General features: G+C 44.8%; 1 protein-coding gene across 2 annotated transcripts in view; it reads right to left on the bottom strand.

Moving 5' to 3' along the window:
* Positions 1-8,577: 8,577 nt before the first annotated feature.
* SLCO4A1 (solute carrier organic anion transporter family member 4A1) overlaps positions 8,578-26,583 on the bottom strand; it is a 37,580-nt gene continuing 19,574 nt past the window's right edge. For both annotated transcript variants that reach the window (XM_019510140.1, XM_019510141.1), the window contains 10 exons: positions 25,738-25,828; positions 24,830-24,951; positions 23,685-23,796; positions 18,865-19,019; positions 17,845-18,040; positions 17,390-17,549; positions 16,571-16,740; positions 16,150-16,214; positions 15,099-15,247; positions 8,578-12,143 (listed from right to left, as the gene is read on the bottom strand). In XM_019510140.1, the coding sequence (XP_019365685.1) occupies positions 11,994-12,143; positions 15,099-15,247; positions 16,150-16,214; positions 16,571-16,740; positions 17,390-17,549; positions 17,845-18,040; positions 18,865-19,019; positions 23,685-23,796; positions 24,830-24,951; positions 25,738-25,828 (1,370 nt within the window). In that variant the 3' untranslated portion in view covers positions 8,578-11,993. The remainder of the gene's footprint in view (positions 12,144-15,098; positions 15,248-16,149; positions 16,215-16,570; positions 16,741-17,389; positions 17,550-17,844; positions 18,041-18,864; positions 19,020-23,684; positions 23,797-24,829; positions 24,952-25,737; positions 25,829-26,583) is intronic.

Below are 26,583 nucleotides of genomic sequence, written 5' to 3' on the forward strand. Positions count from 1 at the left end.
TTTTTTTTGGGGGGGGGGGAGGGGAAGAGGGGCGAATCCCAAGCACGGAGGGTACAAGTAAGTGTGCAGCCACTCAAAGCAGCCCATTCGCAACTGTGAACACAGGGGTTTGTGAGAGCCCACGGCTCCAGGGCGCAAAGTCCTACCACAATGCCACGAAAAGGGCATGGCCAGGAGGAGGGTGAGAAGCAACAGCTGGTGGACCTGACTCGAGACAGTCACATCTGCACTGTCTTGCTAAACAGGAACTTCCACGACACTTTCCTGCATGCCGTCTGGCACCCCTACCACATCACTCTGAGTTTGCAGGGTTCCTCTGCCGGCCTCACGCTAGATTGCATTTCATTTGAGCATGTTTGTCCCCCCAGAGTTTTATTCCTTATCACCCTGGCTTCCAGGAGGCAGATCTGCTGCAGAGTCTTATCCAGGGTGTCCTAGGGCCCATTATTCATTATTTAAAAACTATGCATATGTATGTATTTTGCCATATTCCTGTCATTCCTGCCACTGTATTCCACATCTGTCCAGTCCTTTACCCAGAGCTCCTCAGGTTAACGGTAGTAGCTGGTTCAAACATCCCTTCCGCTCAGATCTCAAAGCACTTTACAAAGGAGACAAGGATCCAACTTACAAATGGGTAAACTGAGGATGAGAGACATGGAGGGAACTCCCCATGGACCCAGAAGAGGCCACGAGTGGAGCCAGGAGAGTCCTGGTCTCTTCCACACCCAGACAAACCATGGGCTGCAGTTGTGCCGAATGTGGCTGTGGTTTAAATAAAAGTGGCCAACAGCAGAGGGGTGCTGGACTATGCTAATCGTTCAGTTTGTGACTCAAGCCCTGGAAATGCTACAAAAAGCAGGAATTCAGAGTGCTGTCTAGCTAGTGCAAACCAATGTCCCTCGTTTGCTACTAGACCTGGCTAAAAAAACGAGTAAAAATAGTTTTGTGAGAAGCGTCACCATTTTTTCCTGCTTTTCTTTTTTTTTTTTTGTTTCACCAGAGCTCAAAAAAGGAGCGTGCAATTTCTCTCGGGAGTGTTAAGATTTCAGGCTGTTTCACTTGTCAGCTTTCCCAGTCCCTAACTGGTGCCGCAATAAGGGATAACTTAAGGAGGGACCAAGCAAAAAAAAAAAAGAAGCGTGTGCCCCAAATCCTGAATAAACACAATAGGAGCAGAGCCTGTCTGTGTTTCCAGGAGCACACTGCCAGTTCAAAGGCACATAGCATCTTTTTTAGCTTCTTAGTGGCATTGTGCATATGCAAATTCTGATGATAATATAGCCCAAGACGGATAATATCAAGAAGGCTTTTTGCGGAAGGAAAACAGGGTTTCGACACAGCCTTTCATCTAAACTTGAAACACGTCTGGAAAGAATTGTGGGTGGCAATAAAAAGCGAGGCAGTACGGTGCAAAGAAAAGCACTGCGAGCTGGTAAAACCAGTTTCTGAGCTGGGTGAACTACAAAACAGAGAAATGCACAACTCAGGCCAGCTTGTTCATTAAGTCCATTTGACAATACAGTAATGCTCTTAACCATTGACCCCAAAATACCAACCATTTCAGGAGCTCTAGCACAACGGCGGTAATTAAAAGATTGTCCAAGCACTCCCAGACATTGCAGTAAGCCAAGTTTTCATTCCATTTCGGGCAAATCTCCCCCATTATGTCAATGAGTTGTTAATATAATTTCTGTGAAATACCCGTACTTTCGTCAAGGACCGATTCTAGCATGGTCCGTGGAAAGGGTTTCAGGGGAGGTGGAGGGAGGGGAGAATCACAAACACACGTTTTACATCTCATGCTTTGTTCTCCAACACAGCAACAATGCTTCCACGGGATGGCGCCGTGCAAATATTTTGTCAAGCTTTAATTGACCGGGCCTTGGCTGTGCAATGAAGAGCATTTGGGAATATAAAGGCTAACACAGCGCTCGGGCTGGTATAGGGTTTTTATTAGATTGCAGCTGTGTTATAAGGAATCTGGGAGTTAGGCCTCTGGAAACATTCATAACAACACAGACACCATTTCTGACTGTGTGGAAAGCACCTTCAAGCTTAGAAAGGTGAGAGAAAGAGCAGAATATCAAGCACTTTCCACCAGTGACCAGATCAGACAGTTCAGAGGAAAGACAATCACTGCAGTGCAGGTTTAATGATTTCAGCTGGGGCTTCACATAGCAGCAAAGGCAGATAATCTCTCCTGGGTAAAAGCAAAAAGTGAGCTGGGCTTATCGTCAGCAGCTGAACCAGATTTTGGAGTACAACCAGAAATTGGATTTGCCCACAGGACTTTGAGCAGGTGCAAGGGAAGCTGTTCTGGGCTCCTTGGTCTGTAACCGTGGCTGACGCTGCTCCAATGAGCAATGCTTGCAGGTCACGAAGAGAAGAGCAGTTTAAACGCTCAGGCGGGGACTCCTGCCTTGATTTCCCCCTCAAACTCGAAAAAGGCCAAAGTGGTTTGGGTAAATGTATAAACATAATTATTTTTGGAAGGAGAGAGAGACCAAACAGGGAATGAATCGCTGTCAGAAAAGCCGAGTGTTTTGTGCAGGTTGGCCTGATTGCAAGAGCAAGAGGAGGAGAATCAGAATTCAAACCGTGTTGCAAACTACCCATGGACCCAGGTGTGAAGGATGCTTCGCGATTCTGCCTTCGCAAAAACAAGTCCAATACAGCAGCCTGATGCTCAGTTAGTCCGTGGGAAGCTGCTCCGAGAGGACTGCATTGCTTGACTCTGCCTCATCAGCTAGCACATTACAAGTGCATGCACGTAACATCAGATCTCTCATGAGTTATTGATTATAAACCGCAATATCAAGTCAAAACGCAAGACAAAAGGACCTGATTTTAATTAAAAACTATATAGATGGGTGAAACAACAAGTTCTTTTTTTTTTTTTTTTTTAACTAAGCTGTTTGGCTGGATTTCTTCTTCTTCTCCCACCGAGCTTTTGAAAAAGAGCAAGGAGGGATTCTGGGGTGTGTATTAGGCTGACACACAATTTTTCCTCCCAGATGCATCCCTCATCCTTTGCTTGACTGGCATGCACTGCAGATTTGTGTTTCCACGGTGCATGCTGTAATGCAGCTGGTGATACATATCCTGAATGGGGCTCAGTGTTAAATGCTATCATACAACTACGTCCGAAAAACAAAGTGAGAATTAGTAGAAAATGAACCTCCCTCTCCAGTAAAACACTTTTGTTATAGCCAAATCCTGCTTCCTGGGAACCGACTGAATAAAAGAGCTTCTGGAGGGCAATTATAGCAGAGGCAATAGTACACATTGCTTCACTGCCTTGGCCCAGAAATGTTGGCTAGTGGATCTGTGCCCATGCATCTTGTATGAGAATCTCCCTTTGCATATCGGGAGCTTGTATCAGGTAGGGGCTTCCTGCATGCAGCTGGCCAGAAAGCAGGAATTCTGGTTTCTATCGTCCATGTGAGCACCACTGTGGGGCTGCTCTGGGTCTGTCCTTGTTTGGATCATCCTTTCCATACCTGACCAGAGAAGCCTTCCTGATGGATATGTTGTCAAAACTGATGCGTTTTCCTGGAAAGCTTCTATTTCGATGAGTTAGCCTTTTCTCAAGGGGAAAAAAAAAAGTTCAGCTTCATGGAAAAATTCCCCAACCAGCTCTTTGACTGCCACCCTCCACCCCAGAGACACTTGCTTCATACGTTTGAAGATAAAAAGAACGGATCTGCCTCACCAGTGGAAACAAATTTGGCTAAACTATTTAAAAGCAAAAAAACAGCCTGTGGTTTTGGGGGCCTCTGGTTTCAGGTTGTCTTAAAGGGACCTGATTTTTTTGTTGTTGGAAGTTCCTGAACCCCCAATTCTATGATACTCAGCTCCCGAGTTTAAAGCATCCTATGTTGGGTGCTGAGAAAACCAGACATTACCCACATTTGCATCCTGCTACCATTTGCTCAACAACATCTCCAATTGCTGTTCCCAGAAATTTAAAGCCAGTAAAGTTTAAAAGCTAGTCCTGTTTCTTTTCAAGCCATGCACATAGACCAGCTGTTAATTTGGTAGTTAGCTGGTTTAAATATTTTCTTCCCTTTTTCTTTCCTTTCCCCAGGTCTCCCCTTCTGCCTGGAAAGTCGTTGTTACTATGGGAAGCTGTAGTAATGGGAGAAATCTTATTACCCTTGTCCTGGAGCTGGTAAGCTTCATTATAAATTCCACTTGGCAGTTCCAGACCTCGTTACATATACACAAGATGAGGCTGCAATGTTATACTAGCAATGAGCAGTTGTATATATTTTCCAGCAAAATATGCTGCAGAGATCATGACATTTAAAAATGATTTCGATATTGTACCAGTGGTGTGGTTTGGTTTTAATTCCATAATTCAGGTGTGGGCTCATGTCTAGTCCTGTTCTTTTTCTATCTGTTTCATCTTTTTAAAAAAAATAAAATAAATAAAACTTCATGAAAGTTGCCTTTCAAAAAATAGATCTAATCTATCTGACCTTTGTTTTCTGTTCCCCTCCTCAATCACTTGATGGATAGAAATAATGCAGTATTCCCTTTGGTTTCTACTTTTGCCTGCTTTGAGTCGGGGTCTACTTAAATTGAGGAGAAACTAAACAATTTTCATGGGTTGGTCGCGGTATAAATAGCAAATTGCATGGATTTTTCCTGGATGTGCTCATACATGCTATACGAGGTACATGTAGAGTTGCACAAAAAGTTTAGAAACTCTAATTGCAGACAAGGTTCTTTGGGTGAATCCGATCTCTTTTATTAGACCAACTTCAATTCTAATTTACGCTTATCTTAATAAAAACAATCTATTCAGGTACTTTTGCAATCTCTTCTCCTATGCCTGAAGAAGAGTGTTTGTGCCCAAAAGCTTGCAATTAAATAATTTCTTTTTTTTTCTTTTGTGAAAAGCTAGTTGGTCTAATAAAAGATATCGCCTCCACCACGAGTCCTGATCCATGAAGGCAGGTGCCTATGCCCTGGTACGGAGGAGGGATGAGGGGGTGGCTGCCACCTGGCTTGTAGCTGGAGCCAGGCAGAACAGCCCGCAGTGAGGTGACTGCTGCCCATCGTGCCACCTCCCCACTGGGGAGCCAGCATTTTATTTTTATTAACTGTTTTTTTTTTCTTAAGCTGATTTTACAGACAACCTCATATTTCCCATTTTCTGCAGAATCGCGAATGGACCCTTCATTATGAATTTAACACAAACTGTGATTGGATATGTGTTTTTTAAGGAGAGGCATCTGAACAAATCCTGCATCAAATCCACATGTGGAAAGCTGCAACAGAGCCCCTTAATCTAGATTTGAACACTGCCAGGAAGCGTTAGGCCCCATTCAGAGTTAGCCCCATCTGAACACTACAGTAGCACAAGTAGTCCCATAATTAATAGTAATAAGCTAATAACCAGTAAGTAGGTCTCTGTAGTGTGTCTCTTTTAGGGTTTCCTTTCACAAGGACAGAAAATAGTGTAAAGATATTGTCTATGTTGCCATCTAGTGGTACCACGGTCATTCTGCAAAAATACTATAAATATGGAAATAATGTTCAGACAGGGTTCTTTGGGTAAATGTGATATCTTTTATTAGACTAACTAAATAGTTGGGAAGAAATTGCTCTTTGCAAGCTTTTGGGCACAAACACCCTTCTTCAGGTGGAGGGAAAGTCTGCTATTTTGTGCTCTCCTGGGTGGAAAAAAAGCCAACATGCAAAATGCAGGTCTGTGAAAATGCAGATGCGTGGCAGTGAGGATCGGAGGCCATGGGAGACAAGAGGTGTGAGATAGGTACGTGCGGGGGGAGAAAAAGAGGAACGTTGACCTGGTGATATAATGTAGCTGGTAAAATGTAGAAAGGTTACCTGGGGTTATCAGATGGCAGGTACAGTGATAATGTGCCTCTGACCCTCACTGCCGTGTGTTTGCATTTTCACAGACCTGAATTTTGCATATTGGCTTTTCTTCCATCCGGGAGAACACAAAACACCAGCAGCCTCTCCCTGTACCTGAAGAAGGGCGTTTGCGCCCAAAAGCTTGCAAAGAACAATTGTTCCAACTATTTGGTTGGTCTCATAAAAGAGATTACATTTACCCAAAAAACTTTGCCTGTGTCCTTAGACCAACACAGCTACAACCAACACCCCCACAAGAACGTTCAGGCATTTCCTGGAATCCCACCCCGGTTTATAATTAGTTTTCCTTGACCGATAGGAGCCAGCACTAGCCTGCAAAGTATGATGCAGCACATGCTGGCTGTTTCAGGGCACAAGGAGCAGTACCGAGAAGACAAGCAGCACTCCTCACAAGGAACCTGTGGAAAGAGCAGCTCCCAGAGGGGCCGTGCATGCGTTCAGAACAAGCTTGAATATAACCAGGGTGGAGCTAGGTGGCTGAAAAAAGAGGGGAACAAGATGGACTGAAAATGGGTGGAACAGGGCCTTTGTTACCTGCAAGGAAACTGCAAACAGTGCAAGACATACGTACTACACCTCCACTGTGGCCATAAATATACATTTGAAAGAGGCGATCTCAGAGGAATACAAGGCACTGTGACTTTCAAAGGTTGTTTCAACCAGTCTGAGTCTCATAAAGAACACGTGATGATTTCATAGTTTTCATAGACGTTCTGGCTGGAAGGGACCTCGGAAGATCATCGAGTCCAGCCCCAGGGGATCCCAGTAAGATAAACATCCGAATTTCTCTCAAAGGCATTCAAAGTATGATGATCTGGGAAGATTGACTTGGGATGTTAACTGCACCGTCATTTTTTATGGAACAAAAACAAAAAAAGTCCAAAATAGGTACATTGTAGAGTTTTCTTAGAGGAACTTGTGGTATGGAAACAACAAAAACTCTCAGAGCTTCTTCATGATTTTTTTCCTTCCTATTCAGAAACAGTGAATATGTTGATATTGTTAGACCAGGTCTGAAAAATTCAGACAGTCGGCTCCGCTCAGCGCTGACGCATGAAAACAGTGCTGAGCTCCTTAAAGTACGGGGAACTGTTCCAGCTAAGACTTAGGTAAGTCCTGGAATCCAGACTTTGATCCACATCCAACATTTACACTAGGCTTGTACCACTATTAAAGCACCAATCCTAGATCCCAGATCTCACCATCCCTGAATAATAGGATTAGAGGACCTAGAGAGGGTGGAAAATTTGGATTCAGCTAGAGATTGTGCAGTTTCACCTAACTAAAGCATCTGAAGGAGTCATTTTATGACATTGAAGGAGCTGCTTTAAGTTTTATTCGTGAAGAGAGAGTCTGAAGACGCAGACCTGATCAACCTAGAATACTCCAACAATACAAGGATTAAATGTACTTGGCATGTAGCTGTTCTCAGGTTAGTCCAAAGACAGTCATGGGACGTCATAGCATGTAACACAATTGAGGCACTGACCACATGCTGTAATTTGACTGTAGCTGCCACATGGAGCCAACTGTATATCAGGAAATCAGCATTCGGTTTTTCAAAATAAAGTTGCAAACACACTTAATTTCAATAGTTTATTGTAATGCACCGATACAAAAACAATATTTCCATATTACAAATATGGACAATGGATGTCAAAGGCATTTATCATTCAATTAGCTTTATATCTATTAATGCCTCTGTGCTGCATACCATATTTCACAACTGCCATGCTTTACACGGTCAAGGGCTAGGAGAGGGCTATCAACCCCAGCAAAGCCGGTCTGTTGGTTCTTCTAATCAAAAAGAAGAAAAAGTGAAGCAAGTGATTACCTAAGCTCTTAAAAGGTGTAATTGTTAAACAAGGCTCAAGCCTGCAGTCAAATCAGTGTGAGCTAAACCTTCATGCACACAAGAAGTGATAGCTTGATGGTTTTGTCTGTGTGTATGGCTCTGTTTTCAGGATCAGGGCCCAAAACAATTCATGGGGGAAAAACTGCAAAGAAATAAAAACTTTGAGGCTTTGCTGTAATGAGATTTTAAATTCTCCTTGTTCATTTTGCAATTGCTTTTTTCCTCCTATTTAACAAAGAACTCATTAGCTTCATCCCTTTACAAGTAATTCTTTCTGCCTCATATCCTATGGGTTACTTGATCCCCTGTGGTTTCTTTTTCTTAATCTGAACTGTATGACGCATAGAGAGAAAACAAAGCAAGAAGTGAAAACGTGTTGGATGTAGGCTGGATTCGGACCGCATTCACAACAGTAGCAATCCAGAGTAACTTCTCGGGCTTGAACGGAGTTACTCTGTGTTCATGCAAGTATAAGCGTGGTCCTAACGTTGCTCATTTCATTCTTCTTCTTTGATAACTTAAATTTCACGTTGTCCCTGGAAGCCGGATGCTGCCACTCATGTGTAGAGCAGAGGCACCGTCCTGTGCTGACAGTAGGTGCAGTAGCTCCATTGCCCAATATTTTGCACTATCAGTTAATTCCAGCCCAGCTTATAAAAATAATCGCATTCATCATTGCATTCACAGCTCCCCTGGGGTGGAATAAAGAAGAGAAAAACCCTGCTCAGATCAGAAGCACCTTAAAGCTTTGCTTGCCTGGCTTGTGTACAGGCTTGCCCTGCCTCCATCTTTTCTACAAAAATCCACAGATGGGTCCTATTTTCAACACAAATCTTTGACCAAAGGTTTTTAGCTTTCCCCTTAGAGTTGGGTTTGGGAGACTGCCATTTCCCTTCCATGCACCGTCTCGTCAAGAAACGAGTTGTACCAAGAAACCTAGTTTTGTTCTAGGCGTAGCAACCGAAGAAGAAACCTAGAATTTAGGCAAACTAATAGACATGCCAATCAGCCTTCTTTGTACTGGAGCTCATTAGTATGAGGTGGCATCATATCACAGGGACACCTTCCCCCACCGCTCCGAAGGCACTAGACGAGCCCAGAGAGCACAAATCGATAGCTCATCAGAGGTGTCTTCTCACACTGAACCTCATCTCCTGCCCACAAGTCACGGCTCTTTCCATTGTCTCCAGCCTGTGTTGGATTGCAATCTCGAACCGTAAACCTGCTTGAAACCTTTCTAAAACAGATCCACCTCTTTCACATGGCTGCCTGATTTGACCACTGAGAGGTACTTGCATGGCAAGCAGTTTCATCCAGGGGGAACATTCTCTTCCCTGTATAACCTTCCTCCATCAGCTCAAGAAGAAAGGGATAATCGCTAAAAAAAAAAGAGAGAAATAAAACCACAGTGCATCAAAGTTTCAATCACCATCCAAAGAATGGGATGGGACACACAAGAGTTTTGTCCAGGGAGGTGGTCAACCCTGCCGTTCTCCCTGGCTTCGTTGAGTGTGGTAGGTATCTAGGCTTATGTTCCAGTTGCTGGGTACCTTATAGCCATGGCTAAATGAATTCAAAGTCATGCCTCAAAAGCATCAGTCAATGATTTAGAGTCAAAGGAAGACACGTTCCAAGTTCCTGTGAATTATGGACTATATTTCTGTCACTTCACAGGAATGTAATACTTCAAATGAGACTGGAGAATGGCCTCCCCCAAATAAAAACTTCCCATTCATAACACAGAATAAATGACACCTGAATAGGAACTCATTTAATTTTTCAAAACCAAGACTCCACACTCGCACATCAACATAACAAAACACCGGCATTTTGCCATTTCATCTTGAAACAATACAAGCCAATTCCACATGAGAAATACTAGTGATGCATCAGGCAAAATATATTTAAAAAATGTGTAATTTTATAAATAGTTATACACAAAATATGTTACTAAAATACATCTGTGCAACTCTCCCCTCCCGAAGAATGCTGCGGGTGCCCGAAGTGCTTATGGTTTGCCGAGTGTAATACCCTTGAGAAGAAAACAAGTGACGGACTCGTGCAGATCGTGGTTGTCTTGGTTACAGCTGGCTGATAAAACTGTTGGAGATAAAGAATTCTTTCTTTTTTTGGTGTGCTGTTGGAGTTAATCTCTTTGGGACTAATTCTGCTCCTTCAAATCTCCACGAGTGCTGAAAATAAGTGAAGGAACCAACAGGTTTTCACTTTGTAGGGTCTCCGCTTGCAAAAATACTCTGTCTCTGAAGTGCTGCTTTCTGCATGTGTTCTGCATACGTCGAGCTGGGGCTTCACCGAGACGGGGAGCGGTTGTTCTGGCTGTGACAGAGCAGCTCATATTGAGAAACACTTCACTGGCTCTGGTAAAATGGTTACTGGGTGGCCAGTGTCTAGCCAGTGGTTCTTGGTCCTAAAATACATCTTTTAATGGCAATGTACAGAGCTGACCTTGGTGGAGGAGCATTTGTGAATGGAAGAGGTAACCTTCCCTACAGAACCCACTCTCTGAATGCCACCGAGAGGACAGATTATTTCACGTGAGTCCCAGCTTTACCTTTACCCTAAGTCCTCCCTTCCTTAAAACAAGATACCCATGTTCAAAGGGGCCACCTGTGCATGGGCTTGGAATGTGCTTGGAGTAGCGCATTTGGTCCTATGATCCCAAACTCAAACCCACTGATCAACCCGCATCCTGTTTTTAGGAAAACAAAATGTATCAAACATACAAAATCGTGACAGAAACAGCGATTCTAGCTAAATACCTTGCAGCAAAAGTTAAGTGCCAATTAAACAGCTCAAGGGTGAATGCCCTGTCATTCTAAACACAGCATAGGGTTGGCCAACATCCCAAGGGGGCCTCCACCCACCACTAACACAGAGCTGATTGTGCAAACATTTGCAGACACAAAAAATAATCTTTCAAATGATCAGATTTGGGAGGAACAAGTAAGACAGATACATAAATCTGTCAGTCAGAGGCTTAAATCCTGTTATTTGGCCCTGCAAGGGCATATTTAAAGCCTTCCCCCCCCCCACAAACACACTTTTTTTTTTGTTTTTTGAGAATCTAGGCCAAAGCATTTTCAAACAATGGGCCATATTGTCAACCGGTACAATTCAGCGTAGCTCCATTGACTTCAGTGGTGCTAAGTTTTTTTACAGCAGCCAAGAAACTGGGCGCTTAGCCCCCTTATACAGTAGAGTGTGTTACCACGTTAGGTGTCCCAGACTAGCAGCATAAAGAAAAAATAAATTAATTTGGATTTTTCTGCTTGTACCTAAAAACAAAAGTCTCTGTTGAGCAGACAACGCAAACATTGCATAGATCCATAGTTCATGTGTTTCTGTGTCCAACAACAGAATGTCTAAGGGAACAAGAATGGAGAAGTCCAGCCCTTTACAGAAAAAGGGAGGTCCAAAACAAATAAAGATTATAATTATACTGCAAGTCAAACCACAAAACCAGACGTGGTAGATGTAAAATGACTGGGTAACGACAGTTAAAATAGCCAGGGCTGGTAGAGTCTCAATAGGGTGTTGCGTGTAGTCCATTGATTGATTTGCCAATTAATCCCTGGTATTAAACATCGTTTCATTGCATGGTAGATGAACCAAAGGCTTGAACACAGATAGAAAACAAGGGCCGCTGTATCTGTTCAAGGAAGAAAGGAGTCACTGTTTCTGTTCCTTGCTTTGCATATCACAGCTTCAGGGCCAGTCTTCTTCTTTGCAATGCAGATGGCTACCATGAGGGCAGGCATTTGTTTAGGCCTCAAACATCTGAACCAAAGTCCTTTGCTACTGTTGACTGTATATTGTGTGTTGTATATGGGCCAAGTCCTCAGCGAGTGTGAATGCTCTTCTTTGAATTGAATGAAAGCAAATTTACACCAGCTGGGACTGGATCCTATAGAGGAATGCTGGGTTTCTGATTAATTGGCCCAAGTTTCTTGTAGGAGTGGTAGGAAACTGTGGGTAGCCCTTCTTTTAATAAAATGAAATTGCAGTGTATGGCATTAGCACATGCATCTTCAGATGTACTGTCTGCTGTTAAGCAAACATTCAGGCAAACCAGGAAAAATGATTCTTTTTCTTTTAAATAAAAAAAAAGGAAAATTAGGAAATTAATATCAATAAAAACCAGACCCAGTAACCTCTCTCCATGACATGTTCTTAGGCTGGGAATAAGTCTCTCACAGTGTTAACAGTGCTATACATCCATCTCAGTCTGGACTGAAGATTTGTTCTCCTGGAGGTCACTGTTACCATTTTCTGATGCATCCGAGCTGCCTGGAAGGGACTCTGGTGTAGGCGGTTTATAAAGTAAGAATGCCAGCAGAAAGAAGACGGTTCCAAGCACCTGCAGCCATCAAAACAACCCCAGCTTACAGTTAGAGCCACGTATAAAACCCACCATGCCCTTAGCATAGTTACCAACCAAGGACTGGATCCTTGGGCGGTGCAAATCAGCAGTGCAACTCTGCAAGCTGCTGCATTTCTTGTGTTGAGGGAGTTACACTGCTGCCCCCGCCTTCCCACAAGGACCCAGCCTGATCTTAAGAGAAAACCTAGCAGGGTGAAAGAGCAAGAGCACTGGAGCATATTCCAAGGGTTCAGACAGATGATCTGTAGGGGAGAATTTGGGGCTTCTATAAAGCCAAGGAAGAGATTCACTTGCAAAGCATCATAGTGTGTAGCTCTCGAGTGCTTTTTAAGAGTCGGCGTGAAATCTCTGAGGAGCATAGTTCTCTTGATCCCACAGAGTCGGTAAAACAAGACGGTCCTAGATGGAGGTCCGAACTCCTAATTCTAGAAGTGTTCATCCCCATGTGAATAGCACTTTTCATAAGGCAAATAACAAACATGCTCCCTATTTGTATTCAGACTCTGCATTGGGCTATGTTATACAGGCAGTGCCAGTGGCTGCTGGCGTACCTGTACCTGTTAGCACCAGCAGTGGACCGCAGTTAACAGTCTCCGATGATGCTGAGAATCAGATTCAGATGTCAATCGCACATCTGCCCTTGAACTGAACATAACCCCCTTGTATAAACTGTTGTCAGCTGCAGGAAATGCTCCAAATCCAAATGCCCCAGGCAGGATCCCTCCTCAGATACCATCAAACCCTGAATGTGAAAAGGAGATTGTCTAAAATGGTACCATTATGTGGTTTTCTGGTAGCTAGGGTATCCTGTTATGACACAGGCTGTCTGAATGTCATGGGGCAGGTCTGCTATTCTTAACTATCCCACACAATTCTCTCTCTGCTTCTCAGCTTGCTGAGACGATGAACTTGTGAATTAATCATTGGACAAGTTCATGGTTTTAAAGAACTCATTGTCAGAAGACGTTTACTGAGCAGATAAAGAGAGGCTAGAGACTGTGGGGTGCATGACTCCATGACTCAGGAAGCTCCAGAGGTAGCAGGACATAGGGTTGCACTGGGATGGCTACTGAAAATGCCTGGAGACAGCTTGCATGGAGCAATAGGGATTTATGCCATCTCTGCCTATGTTATTTTTCCAATTGGTGCATATAGCAGAATTGCTACCCAAGTGCCTACTCATAGCAGCTACCAAGCTCTATTGTGACCTGCAGGCAAAGGGCTGATTTGGATTGAATTGAAAATGATGCCTTCTGCTAATAAATATTGAAATATTCAACTGATCTATCACAACATTTTCCAGCAATGGTTATTTACTCTTATTTACAGTTTGATCATGGTGACTCATGACAATTTAGCAAACAGACTGCAGTTATATATTTACCTCCACTTCTCGAAAGACCAATTTCAATAATGGTTAGGTTTTGTAGGGTTTGTTTTTTTTCCTCCCACTAAAAATTTCAGAGGGGAAATATTAAGTCTGGAAAATAATCTAGGAGAATCAAGAGAATGGCGGTGCCTGAGGAGCTATTAAATTTCATAGATTTCATAGCCATTAGGGCTGGAAGGGACCTCAGAAGATCATTGAGTCCAGCCCCCTGCCCAAAGGGCAGGAAGTCAGCTGGGGTCACAGGATCCCAGCAAGATAAGCATCCAATTTACTCTTGAAGGCGTTCAGTGTAGGTGCTTGAACCACCTCCGATGACAGGCTCTTCCAGACCTTGGGGGCTTGGACAGTAAAGAAATTCTTCCTTATGTCCAGCCTGAAACGGTCTTGCTGGAGTTTATAACTGTTCGACCTCGTCATCCCCTGGGGCGCTCTGGTGAACAAATGTTCCCCCAGATCCTGGTGGTCACCCCTGATAAACTTGTAGGTGGCCATCAGATCACCCCTGAGCCTGCGCTTTTCCAGGCTAAAGAGCCCCATGGCTCTCAGCCTGTCGTCATAAGGTCTGTTTTCCTGACCTCTGATCATACATGTGGCTCTCCTCTGGGCTCTCTCAAGCTTCTCCACATCCTTTTTGAATTGCGGGGCCCAAAACTGGACGCAGTACTCCAGCTGCGGCCTCACCAAGGCCGAATACAAGGGGAGAATGATGTCCTGGGATTTGCTTAAGAAGCATGTATGGATGCAAGCAAGGGTTTTGCTCACTTTACTAGCTGCAACGTCACACTGAAGGCTCATGTTCATCTTGTGGTCAGTGATGACCCCCAAGTCTCTTTCATCCGTAGTGCTAGCCAGCGTAGCACTGCCGAGCCTATAAGGATGGTGCAGGTTTTTCCTCCCAAGGTGGAGACCCTTGCATTTTTTGGTGTTGAACACCATCAGGTTCTTGTCCGCCCATTTGCTGAGCCTGTCCAGGTCAGCCTGGATCACCATCCTGTCCTCAGGTGTGGATACTTTACTCCAAAGTTTGGTGTCATCGGCAAACTTGGCCAGTCCACTTCTGACTCTAATGTCCACATCATTAATGAAGATGTTGAACAATATGGGGCCAAGGACAGAGTCTTGGACAAATTATGACAAATAAATGGAATATTAGGGAATAGCACTGTTTTCAGACTGGTTCTTGTGTGAAGATATAAAAGTCACATTCATGGTCAGAACATGAAAACAGACGCTTTTAAAAGACAGTTGAGAGACTCACAGGACTGAAAGGATCTCTCGGGTGCAGGGGCAGATCCAGGGAGGGGGGATGCACCTGACCGTCTGTACCCCTGTGTTCAAAATTGTAGATCTGCCCATGCCCTCTGCCTAGTGATCTGGACTCCAGGCTTAAACCATCCCAGTCAGCTGTCTTCCCAACATCTTCTTGTAGCCCCTCAGTGCGGGAGATGCTACAGTTTCCCAAGACAACTCTCTATTGCTGTACTGCTCTTACAGGTAGGAAGCTCCCTATTGCCAAAAGTGAAATGGTAAGTGGGCATCACCTTGTAGACAAGTCCGGCGATCAGAGTATGTTGACTCATGGCCGAATTCTGATAAACGTAGCAAGACCCTTGTTCTCCACACTGGTCCTGCCAAAGCAGACACGATTTATCGATCATCGAACCAAAGGCAATAGGACCGGGAATACCTCCTGGGCGAAGACAGAACAGAACTTCGGTTACATAACATCTAGCAGTCCTCTTCACAGCAACCCAAAAGGCCTTCAGAAAATGGGTCAGACTGATGAAACAGTAAATTAATCTCTCAACCTTTCTGGCTGGGATGTTTGAGAGAGCCCAAGGGCTTGAGTACCCCAAATATGTGACATTTCAGAGTTGAACATCCAATCCCTGTTGACCCTTTGTAAAATCTGAGCTCGGCAATGGATTATAGATGGTAGATACAGAGAACGGGCCAACACAACCCCATTTGTTCTTAGAATGAGTAAATGTTACTAATACCCCATGGTTATTTTTTACTGTTTCTAAAACAGAGTCATAGCATCAAAGGACCGGAAGGGACCTGTAAGATCATCAAGTCCAGTCCCCTGCCATGGGCAGGAGGTTATTGGGCTCAAATGAGCTCTACGAGGTGCTTGTCCAGCCTCCAACATGTTAAGGGATCTTTCGTTTTCACCGAAACATCCAACACAGAAGCTTAAAACAAGACCTCAGTTCAACATTTGACATCGGTAAGAAGTCAAAGCCCCATCACTGCCAGGATTACAAGAGTCTGAATTTAGTAAATACAAGCTAGCCAAATTGTATGAAGCTTTGCTGTTCTCTCTCTACAGCCAGATGAATTATTTACAATGAGCAATCTACTTGCTATATTTAGCTCTCCTTTCATTTGCAAATTTTATGCAAGCAGCATTGGGTTTTTTATGAATAAAGTAGATGCGCAGAGGATTTTTTTCTCTCCCCTAAGCATCATATACTTCTGATGTCCCTGTTTTCACCTATGTGTGTGTGGTACCTTGATGCAACTCTGACACGTACTCAACGAAAAACAATAGATGATACATGTTATACACCCGTTCTCTTCATACCATACCTAGAGTTCTTACTACAATCCACTGAATTCCTAGTGCAAACGATCGCTGTCTGTCTGAGACGCACCTAGGATAGACAAAGTTAAAAACACTGGTATGTTGAGTAGCAGTCTCGACAACCCCCATGAAGCGGTGAATTCTGATGGGGAAGGGGCATGCTTTCAGGCCTGCTTTGTCTTGAGCAAAACTGCCATCCACATTTTGGGGGGAGAGGAGTACCTGCACATCTAAGTACCTTTTCCTGAGCATGTAAATGGACTACTTAGATATTCAAGTCCTCAGATCGGTGCTTACAGTAGGACGAAGAAAAACATCTGGCCTGATATCATCAACATACCAATAAGCATGTCATTTTAAGCAGGCTCTGTCCTTAGGCAGAGATGACAATATGCGCGTTCTCGCCGAAACAACAGCTCTCCTTACCGAAGAGTTGCCGTCAGAGCAGGGATACTACTCAGGAACGTGAAGAGAATCACAACGAACATGAGACACATGAGAAGGGGCATTGACTGGCAAGAAGAGGTGCATTTTCCCGCCGTTGCTTGGCCAACATCAGTGGTGTTCTCCAGAATGCAACTGCACTCCTGGTAAACCTGGGAAACAGAAAAATTCCTCACTTTCTCACAGAGATGGCATTTCTGTCATCAAAGCCAGGGCTTCGCATTGAAATATATGGGAGGCAGGGCTGGATTAACTCTTTAGTGGGCCCTATCAGCATCAGGATACATGCCACGAGCCTCACGAGACTGCTCGAAGCACTGGAAGCCACGTGAACATACGGTGTGAACATGCTTGGACATATGCAGGGAATACAACTCAAGAAGTAAGGGCACAGAGTGGGACGCAGTCTGCTGGCAGCATGGAAATCGCATGCATCCGGTGAGCTAAAGGCAATTTCCAGCTATGCCCATGAAAAACAAGAGCCCCGCCACTGATTTCTATCCACTTATAGTGGCCATAGGCCAGGTAGGTGGGAACAGAATCTGGCCCTGTGCCGAGAGACTTACACGAGGAAGTTTGGAAATGCAAAACTAAAAATGAAGCATAAAGGATGAGATCGGTGCCCGGAAGTACAGACCTCCCGTGGATACCCGCATCTCAGCTGGAGCCTGACTCATGAGCCCTGTGTATTCATGGCTTTCTCTTTCCTGTAAACTTTTAGCACACCTCTATTGAGGCCAACCAGAGCTCAGTTTGTCCACGCTCCCTGCAAGCACCTGCCAGGGGTTCTTCCAAACATACCTTTCGGCTAGTACTGGTAGATAGCATTTTGCACCCTGCATGGCAGGGAGAGTAATACATGATGCCGTCGCTCCCGCAGACCGGGCTGTAAACCTCCCTTGGACAGTCACAGTCTGCATTGCAGGCTGTAGTCAGGTTCAGGCTGCTTCCAGGCAAGGCACTGCAGGAAACATTATGTTAGTCAACAATGAGCATCTTTTAGGTGGGGGGCAGGCTGGAATAAGAGGAGAAGAGGACAGAGGTGTATGGGACAGAGCATATTAATACATCCTGAAAGTGCATGTGTGCCATCCTACATGCCTGGCAGACTGAGCCTGCACCCCTGCCAGATGATAGCTTATTTTCTATTCCTCTTCACATTGGTATTAATCAGAGAATCTTTTTTATTCCACAGATTCATATGTTTCAACACCATCCCACCGCAAGCCAAGTTAAACAGGGATTGCCGAGCTTACCTTCCGTCGTATGCCTGCGTTACTCCTGCCATAGGCATGTTAGGGCAGTGAACAAAAAAGATGAAAATGGCCAGCAGACTCGATAGGGTGCAACACAGGCACAGCTTGATGATTCCCGAGCAGCGGAGCTTAAATTTATTCACAAAGAAGCCTCCCAGGAAGGTGCCTCCTCCTCCTGCCGGCACAACAAGGTAACCTAGACGAGGAAGGGAAGCAAGTTCATAACCGCCAAGGCGGGGAGTTTTTGCTGGTCTGATTAGACTAAGCACGGAGGATGTGCACAGTAACTGCCCTTCTGCACCACTGGCTGGGCTTGTTTCTCTGTGGGGGTTTAGTCGACTCTACTGAGAGAAAAATCATAGGATCGATTCTGCCTTCACCAGTGGCTTGAAAAGAAACTGGAAAGAATAAGAAATTATGTTCTGCTAAGCAAGCAAATCTGCTCAGCAGAGTGACTGCAAGAACAGCAATGCGGGACTCCACGGCTATTGTGCCTCACTAAATTCAGATCAAATAGGCCTCTACATACATCCAGTGATAAGCACATTCATTTTTCACTAACTCGTAGACATTCAACCTCAGCATGAGCAAAGGAGCCAAGTTGGGTTCTTTGCAGCAACAATAAAAGTCAAGCCACTGAAAGCATCCTCAGGTGCACTTCAGCAATACTGAGCAGCTCCTATTAACAAGTCCCTGGTGATGCTGGGAAAGCAACCAGCCTCCCAGTCCTTTTGACTGGATTTCCCAGCAGGTGCAAGAACAGCAAAAGCTTTTTTTTTTTCCACTAATGCGAATAGATGTAACTGAATCCACACACGGAGCAGACCTGCTGGGTAGGAAAGGGCCATTTGCATCCTATGACTTACCAGATGATAGCCTCCTTCTAAAAGCGCTACAGAGAGTAACGACTAGACTATTTTGTGACCGTAATTGCCACCATTGTGAAAATAATCCACTTCTGGGTCATGGGGTTTTCACTATAAAACAGATGGGGACACCGCACAGAGCTCGTTTCCTTACCAAAATACGTAGCAGCGACAGAGGCACTTAAGCTGAACTGCGACTCGAGGAATTTGGGGCCGAAGGTTGACATCCCAGCAATGAGCGTGGCTTCAGTGGCTCCAGCTAAGCAGAGGAAGATGAAGGTGGGGTTCTTCAGGAGCAGCAAGACTGATCTGGGGAATTCAGGAACCACATGCAAAAGATAAATAGGTTGAAACAGGTTCACACAGCACCATTTTAGACCACTACTGTCTCTTTAAATCTTAGGTCCAGATGGGGCTGGTAGAAAGGATGAAGTGCAGCTGCTCCACTTCTCTGGAAAGAAAAAAGGGGGAGCGAATGCTGTAGATGTGGGAAAAAAAAGGCAGTGTTTTCCCCTCTCACGCTGACTCAGCTGTGCCAGCCCAGGCTGGGAGCCAAGGACACATCCCACCCTCCTCCCCTCCTTATCACCCTGCAAAGTGTGGGAAGAACTGACTGCATGACATGAAACGCTTCCACAAAGCAGATCCCTGCAAGAGGAGAATCAGTAGCTGGCATGTGAAGTGGGATTGATGGTTTAGGGAATTATCAATGTTTTTTTTTCACATCCCTATTCATTTATAGGTTGGATTTATTTTCCCCCTACTGGGCACCTGGGTGCCTTTGTGCATGCATTTGCTGGGCCTCTCCATCTCACACCATCAGGGTCTGGCGTGTCCCTCTTGCAACTGTGCAATCGTGGATATTGCAAGTCCCATAGGCACAAAGGGAGAGGATACAAGTTCAGGGTCCTTTAAATGGTAATAGTTTGGAAAATTCAGGGCCTGACCACAAACTGTAATCCCAATGCAAGGTGATAAAAGCAGGGGTGCTCTGTAAATAAGAAGTAAAGAACTGGCCCCTGAAGGGTGAATAACCCAGGTCCCATGTGCCTAACATAGGAAATAACCGGGGGCAACCAGCGTGTATTAATCTTTGCAAAACTAACTAAGGTAACTGGAAACAAGGTGGGTTTTAAATTTTTTATCTTGCACAGCTATAAGAGGGAGTTCAGGCTTCATCAGCTCACAGGAGACATTAGGCAAACCTTTTCTTCTTCAATAAGCACTTTCATAAAGACTTTACCTTCCTGCTGTAAAACAGCAACCCTGCTGTAAAACCGCTCTGACAACCAGGCACAGTTTTACTTCCAGATTTGCTAGTCTGTGTAGCGGATACATTTTCCTTTTGATTAACTCAGATTTATGAGAAGAAACCCGATATTCCTGACAATTTACCAAGTGCCATTGAGATGCAGAAAGAAGAGCCGGGCATGATCCTTCGCCTGGATGCAGAAAAAGCCCGGGGCACACTGGATAGTCTCATTCTTCTCCTCTCTCTCAGATATTTGACCGTGAATTTATATTGCTTTGTAGGGATTTCTTCTGCAGCTAGCTTGAAATTCTGTCATGTAACTTTATACAGAGGAGCAACTGCTCTGCTTTCAGGGTTACACAAAGTCTTGCTTTGGCAGCTGGAACAAACTGCCTTTGTCTGGAGTAATGGTGATCTGGCCCATAAGAGCTCTTCCTGCAGATGGTTATGGTGGATTGTTTTTTAAAAGGCATATATAGGACTCGCTTGACTATTGCTTATCACAGGGGAGAGACTGCTACCGCCATTGGGACAATGCTGCCGCAATACAACTGGTTGTCAGAGCCAGCGAGCGTCTGCCTTGGCATAGAGGGATTTACAACTTATTCACCCCTGCAAACAAAACGACTTCATCAAACCCAAGCAGCCAAAACATTTTTAAAAGAGGGGAAAGTCCTACAATTTGATTTTGTGGGACTAGATTAGAGCAGGTGTCTGTAACTGTTAGTTTAATCCAGCACTGTTTTGGGGACGCCCTATTGTCTTCTCCACTCCATCTTCCACTTGAAAGAAGCTAACTGAAGCACCTGCCTTTTATTTGGCAGAGTAATACCTAACCTCTTGACTGGAAAATATACTTTACAGAGCTGCCAACTGATGAGCTGACTTGTGTGGCTGCTGTGACCGTATCCAGTTCAAGAGAAAATAGAGCAGTAAAAGCCTGGCATCATTTTGGGGCCTCAAAGCCCTTGCGAGGGGGAGGCTATGGGGGGTAAATCAAAGCAACTCCAACCAAACCAGATGAGGATCTGGCTCTGGTTTCTCTTTTTTACAGGTGGAGGGCCCACCTGTGAGGCGCTGCCCAATAGAGAGCCCACTGAAGTCAGTAGGAGCTCTTCCCTTGACGCTGATTGAATGTCATTGCATTCAGATGCTGCACAAACCCCGTGAGTTAATGCCCTCAGCTCTTGAAGCCAAGGGAAACAAGGAAGGTTAACATTGTCTTGGGAGAAGGTTTGCTCTCCATCAAGGCCTGAGCCTGCAACCTTTACTCAGACAGGTACTTCTCCCTCATGCTGAATTAATTGAGGCTGTTAGAGCCTGGGTAGAGTCTGATCACCTGAGAAACTGTGCAGTGTCAAGAGAATGGGTTATAATAATGTAATGTCATGTAGGGTCGTTAAAAAACCCTCTCTCTTTTTTTATGTACTTGCCCATAGTGTGTGAGAGGCGGGGACTCTCAAAAATACTAAGACTACAAAGCACTACAGGGAAGTAGATACACCATCTCTGGCTCCAAAATAAATGCCATGGCAAACTGGCATGCAAACAGCCTCGTCCCTCCAGTAATCCAAGAAAGGACTGAAATGTGGACCACCTTCTTTGTGTTGGAGATTAGTGCCCGATATACAGATGAGAGATCCCCATAAATGCAGATCTCTATCTAATTTAGGACAAAGCTCCCTTTCTCTGAGCTGCAGCTATTTATTTGCAATAGGAGTCTCTTTTATCCTCTCTGTCTGGATCTCTGTTGTGCTGCACCAGGGGATCTTTCATGTGCACAGCCAGAGTGGTACATGCCCAGGGGGACAGGCAAAAAAAAAAATCTGCTTTCATTGGTGATATTTCTGGTTGCTGCTGGTTGAACATACTGTGAAAAATAGCATGTTTTTAAGAACCAAAAAAAGCCAATTTGGATGACACACTAAGCAGTAGCTTCCTTCCCCAGGATTTCCACTCATCTCAAAGGAACGCTCAATCTACGCACCATAAACATGCTGAAGGCAGGCCCCTGCTTAACATAAAACAAGAAGGGTGTTCCTATAAAATTAAATTGTCCTTTGTCCTTGTAATCTAAATGCATGGATAGCTGCATCACGGAAAGACGTGATCTGTTCTTCAATAGGAGCCCTCAGAAGAGATTCTTCTCTGAATCAGACCCAGAAAATAGACACATATGGGGTTTTGTTTGTTCTTTTGCTCTGGGGTTTTTGTTATTAGAAAAGGGAGAATTTATTAGACCCTGAAGGTATACAAAATCCCATTCGGGTCCAGATTGGCATTTATTTTATCTGACCTGGTTTATCCCTCGCTAGCTGTTTGCCATATGTTTCTCAGGGACTAGACACATTAAGAGATGTTCAGCGAAGATGAATAGATCTTGCTTGCTTTGCTTGATTGACGTCCACCTGGGACCTATGGCAGTTTTGTTCGAGTGCAGCCCTCAGAGTCGGACTCAGCTTCCTTCACTTCCATGTTAGTGTGGGTTATCACTGTAGTTTTATCGTTACTTAAGTGCAGTTTTTACATTTAAATTTCCATATGGAGAGTAACGCTTGACCTTAGAAAATGGCACTCGGTCAAGAATTTCGTTTAAAAACAGTATTGAAATCTGTTGCGCATAATCTTTTTCACCGAACTTAATTCACCCCGATGTCTAGGAGAGCTGCAGGCAATTCTCCTTGCTTTGGCATGGCTCTGTGTGTGAATATAGCTGCTAAGAGACATGAGTTGATAAAGGTTGACTATTTCTACTCCGCACTTTTGTTTCAATTCTTCCTTCAGGTAAGGAGGAAGATCATATTTTTAAAATTCACATCTGATCCTTAGCAGCAGCTTGGCAGCAGTTCCAGGTTTGCATAGTGTGCGTCTGACCTGGTGCAGACACGCTGGTTTTACCCACGAATGCTTCTCCAAGTGGATTGAGAAATAACCTTGCATTTACTGACTGAGAGCTCAGCTCCTATCAAGCAGCTCATTACAGACAATACAGGGCATTTCTCCAACATCCAGCTCCTATGTCTTTCACTAAAATAGAGTGATACGCTTTTGTTGCAATAGCACACTCTGATAACAGGTAATGACATCCCAAATAGGGATCATAGGGGCTCACTACACCCACACTTCCTTCGTGCCACCTCCTTCAACTACATGCTAATCAAACACAGCACAAAGAGATCCTGGCATTTAGAAGGAAGATGTTACATGCATTTTATTTATATAAGGTAATTGCTAGTTGCTACTTGTTGCTATTTATCCCAGCAAACAATTTTCTTTCAAACTGGATGTGTGTGCACATGTGTTTGCCTCAACAGAGAGCTGCAGATTGGTCCTATATTCATAAAGTCTGCCATGGATATGTTACTGTGAAAGATAAAAGGAAAAACACAAAGAGGCTGGTTGGGAAGAGCGGGGGGGGGGAAGAAAAGCAAGGAACGAACGAATACAATAGAGAGGAAACGGAGAGCTAAGGCTAGGACAACAGGCAATCAATCTGAAATGGAAATATTAGACTAATGAGCAAGAAAAGGGGAAAGGTCATCACAGGAAGCTGTCTAAAGTGGAAGGAGTGTGAAGAAAGGACATGTTCGGTGTCTTGTCAGTACAACATAGGATTGTGCCCGGTATCCAAGCACTACCATAGGCAGCCAACTGAATTTGGGCCCGTTTCCCCCCTAATTTTGTGAAGAGCTTCTCTCCACATCATGCAAGTAGAGGCTCACCGAGGCAGATCTTTCACCGTTTTCCCAAAGTCGGGGTCCGACGCAGTCTTGTGGCTCCCGTCTTTCAGTTGATGAGCCTCGGAGACCCTCATGACAATGTAACGCTGGGATCCTGGAAACATCGAGGGAGGAAACCGAGAGCGCATGAGAAACAAGGGCTTGGGGCCACGCCGGCAGCAAATTCACAGAGGAAAAGAACGTACTTTGTGATACCGAGTGTGCACGGTCAGCCGGTGCTTAAGGAAAGTCTGCCTGTGAAATGGGAACCTGTTTTCTTAAGAAATTCTTCCTGGTGGATATTTTGGTGTAAATATTTTACCAATTCCCAGCCAGGTTAAAAGCAGCAAGTGCTCTACTCCTTTTGTAGGTGAAGAGGGTTTGGGAGCTATTTAAATAATCTCCTGCTATTTCCTCTCTCCCGCTTCCCCTCTGCATGGACAAAAAAAAGCAGGTAGCTATTTATTCCTGGTGTATGGGAGCCCAATAGAGAAAAGCTGAGGACAGCAGGGCATGAGATGGGAACATAACTTCTTTAAGAAACCTAAGAAGTTGTTTCCCAGCTGATTTGTTTCCTCGTTTGTTGGTGCTCATCCAACAGAGCAACACTCTGTCCAGTAGATCTCAAAACAGGAGGAGCCAGGATGGACGAGCTAGTGAGCATGAAAACACTGCGCACACATGCAGCATGGCCCAGAAATGCCACGTTAACCTTAAGGGTCCAGCAAATGAGAACAAATGACAAAAGGCAGAGATGGCTTAAGGGTGGTGGGGGGGACACTGAGGCTAACAGAAGACCTTAACAGGAGCCAAATGCACAGTGGAAATTGTCTCCTGTTCCTATATAATGCACCTGGAGGATAACTGCCTGGCTGCGAGCTTTACTGGCGGTGTAAATAGCAGGCTAATAGCAGCAAAACAATGCACCTCTGCTGCCCCACTGGGGTAATTCACTTCTAATACATTGCTCCAATGCAAAGCAGGGAACTTACCCGGCCCCGGGCAGAGACAATGCTAGAGTGAGAAGTGAGGCTGGTCCTGGTGACAACAGCAGCAGGGACAGCGTAGGTGAAAGAAAAACTAAGGACGAAACACTGCTGTCTCCCTTTCAAAGCCCAAAGTTAGTCAGGATTTTCTCTTGCAGGTACCTGGCAGCCGGTGAGGGTAACCCAGAATAGGGAAGGCAATGAGAAGGGAGGCAGCTCCGGCACCCAGGAATCCTATCCACCAGGCCCCAACCCAGTGAGGGTTATCTGGGGTTACATCAACTCTGTAAAAAAAAGAGAGTGGGGAGAGGTTTTTAAGAGTTGCAACAACCCACTGATTTCAAAATAAACAGGACACAAGCACCTAAGTACCTTGGAGAGCCTGGGCCCAGCATCATAGGAACAGAGAGGCTGGGGCAGAGCAAATTCTGGACCAGCCTTATAAGCCTTAGATCCTCTTTCCTGCACATGCAATGTCATCACCATGGACAAGCCACGAAGCGATGACTAAAAGCATTTGAGTTCATCTGCTTAAGGCTGCATTTAGTGCTACTCTGAGGCTCATCCGTTCTATTTCCATTCTCTCTCCCTCTCTCATTGCCTCTCTCCGAGTCTGTGCTCAACCTCTTACAATGCTCATTGCAGGAATAGACAGCAGGGGCAAAGAAATCCTGATGACACACTCAGGCTGGTTTAAGAACACCTTAAATAAAACCACTGATAAACCCCGGAGTGAAGGGGTGACCTTGTAAGAACAGAAGAGCTGGCAAATCCTCCCAGTGATCATAGCTCAGTGAAATCAGGCAGTGAACCGGAAGGATGAAGGATTTGCAAGACAAGGCCTGTGACCAATTTTCTTCCGGGAGCTGCATTAATGCAAACCTAATCATTCTGCCGCCAGCTGCGCCCCCTCGCAGCCCACTCACACAACCTCAGCGGGGTGAGACACCAGTGCAGACAATGGGTATTTTTGTCACGCAACTTGCTAAGACCCACAGTAATTTCATTGCTTTAAAGGACGCGTGCAGAGGAGAGGAAAAGGAACAAGGCTGTTTTTTTTACCAACTTACTCTCTGCCAAATTCAGTGTAAATATTTAGAAACATTCCTCCTACCAGGTACCCCGCTGCAGGGCCAAGGATGGCAGCAGTGTAGAAAACAGCTGAAAAAGAAAACAAGCAGCATTACAGACCATCTGTGTGGCCCAGATTACTCTGCCATTCAACCATTCTTCTCATAGGGAGCTTCCACACATGCAAGCACGTGTGCTTGCAGCAGCTCAAATAGAAGTCGTGCAAATTTGAGCTGGGGCTTTTTGCCTCAACACATTTGCTTGGAGAGGCACTTTGTTGTGGAGCAAATTGTGCCATTTGGGGCAAAATAACCCTGCCCAGCTCCTCTTGGATCTGCAGCCAAGGGGAGCTAGAGCCCGGGGCAGCACCTGTGCTGTCCCCAGCAGTATAAAAAGCTGCCCTGTCCTTGCCCCATCCGTACAAAAAGCTGCCCTGGCAAGCAGCTCAGGGCCACTGGCTCTCAGGAGCTTCTGGGGCCCAGCCACTTGGTACCTGGGGACACTACCCCTTGTGCCAGCTGGACTGCTGCAGCACCATCCCAAATCCATTTTTTAAAATACTCCAAAATCCATGTTCTTCCACAATTAAAGCAAAAGACAACTCTATACACACACACACACACACACACACACACACACACACACACATCTAGACAGAGAGAGACAGAGAGACAGCAATCAGTTGGGCAGTGCTTTATTGGTATATTTACAATGTTAAAGCAATGTTGAAGCCTACCAGTGTCTCTATCATCATGATAAAATAAATTCTAAATAACTACATGTGTTGATGTGTGCTTTTGGTTTTCTTCACACATGATGGGTGTGTGCTGGGGGGATGTGGTGTT

Source organism: Gavialis gangeticus, unplaced genomic scaffold (genome assembly GCF_001723915.1).
Source record: "Gavialis gangeticus isolate Ggan-Ray unplaced genomic scaffold, GavGan_comp1, whole genome shotgun sequence".
NCBI classification, from domain to species: domain Eukaryota; kingdom Metazoa; phylum Chordata; order Crocodylia; family Gavialidae; genus Gavialis; species Gavialis gangeticus.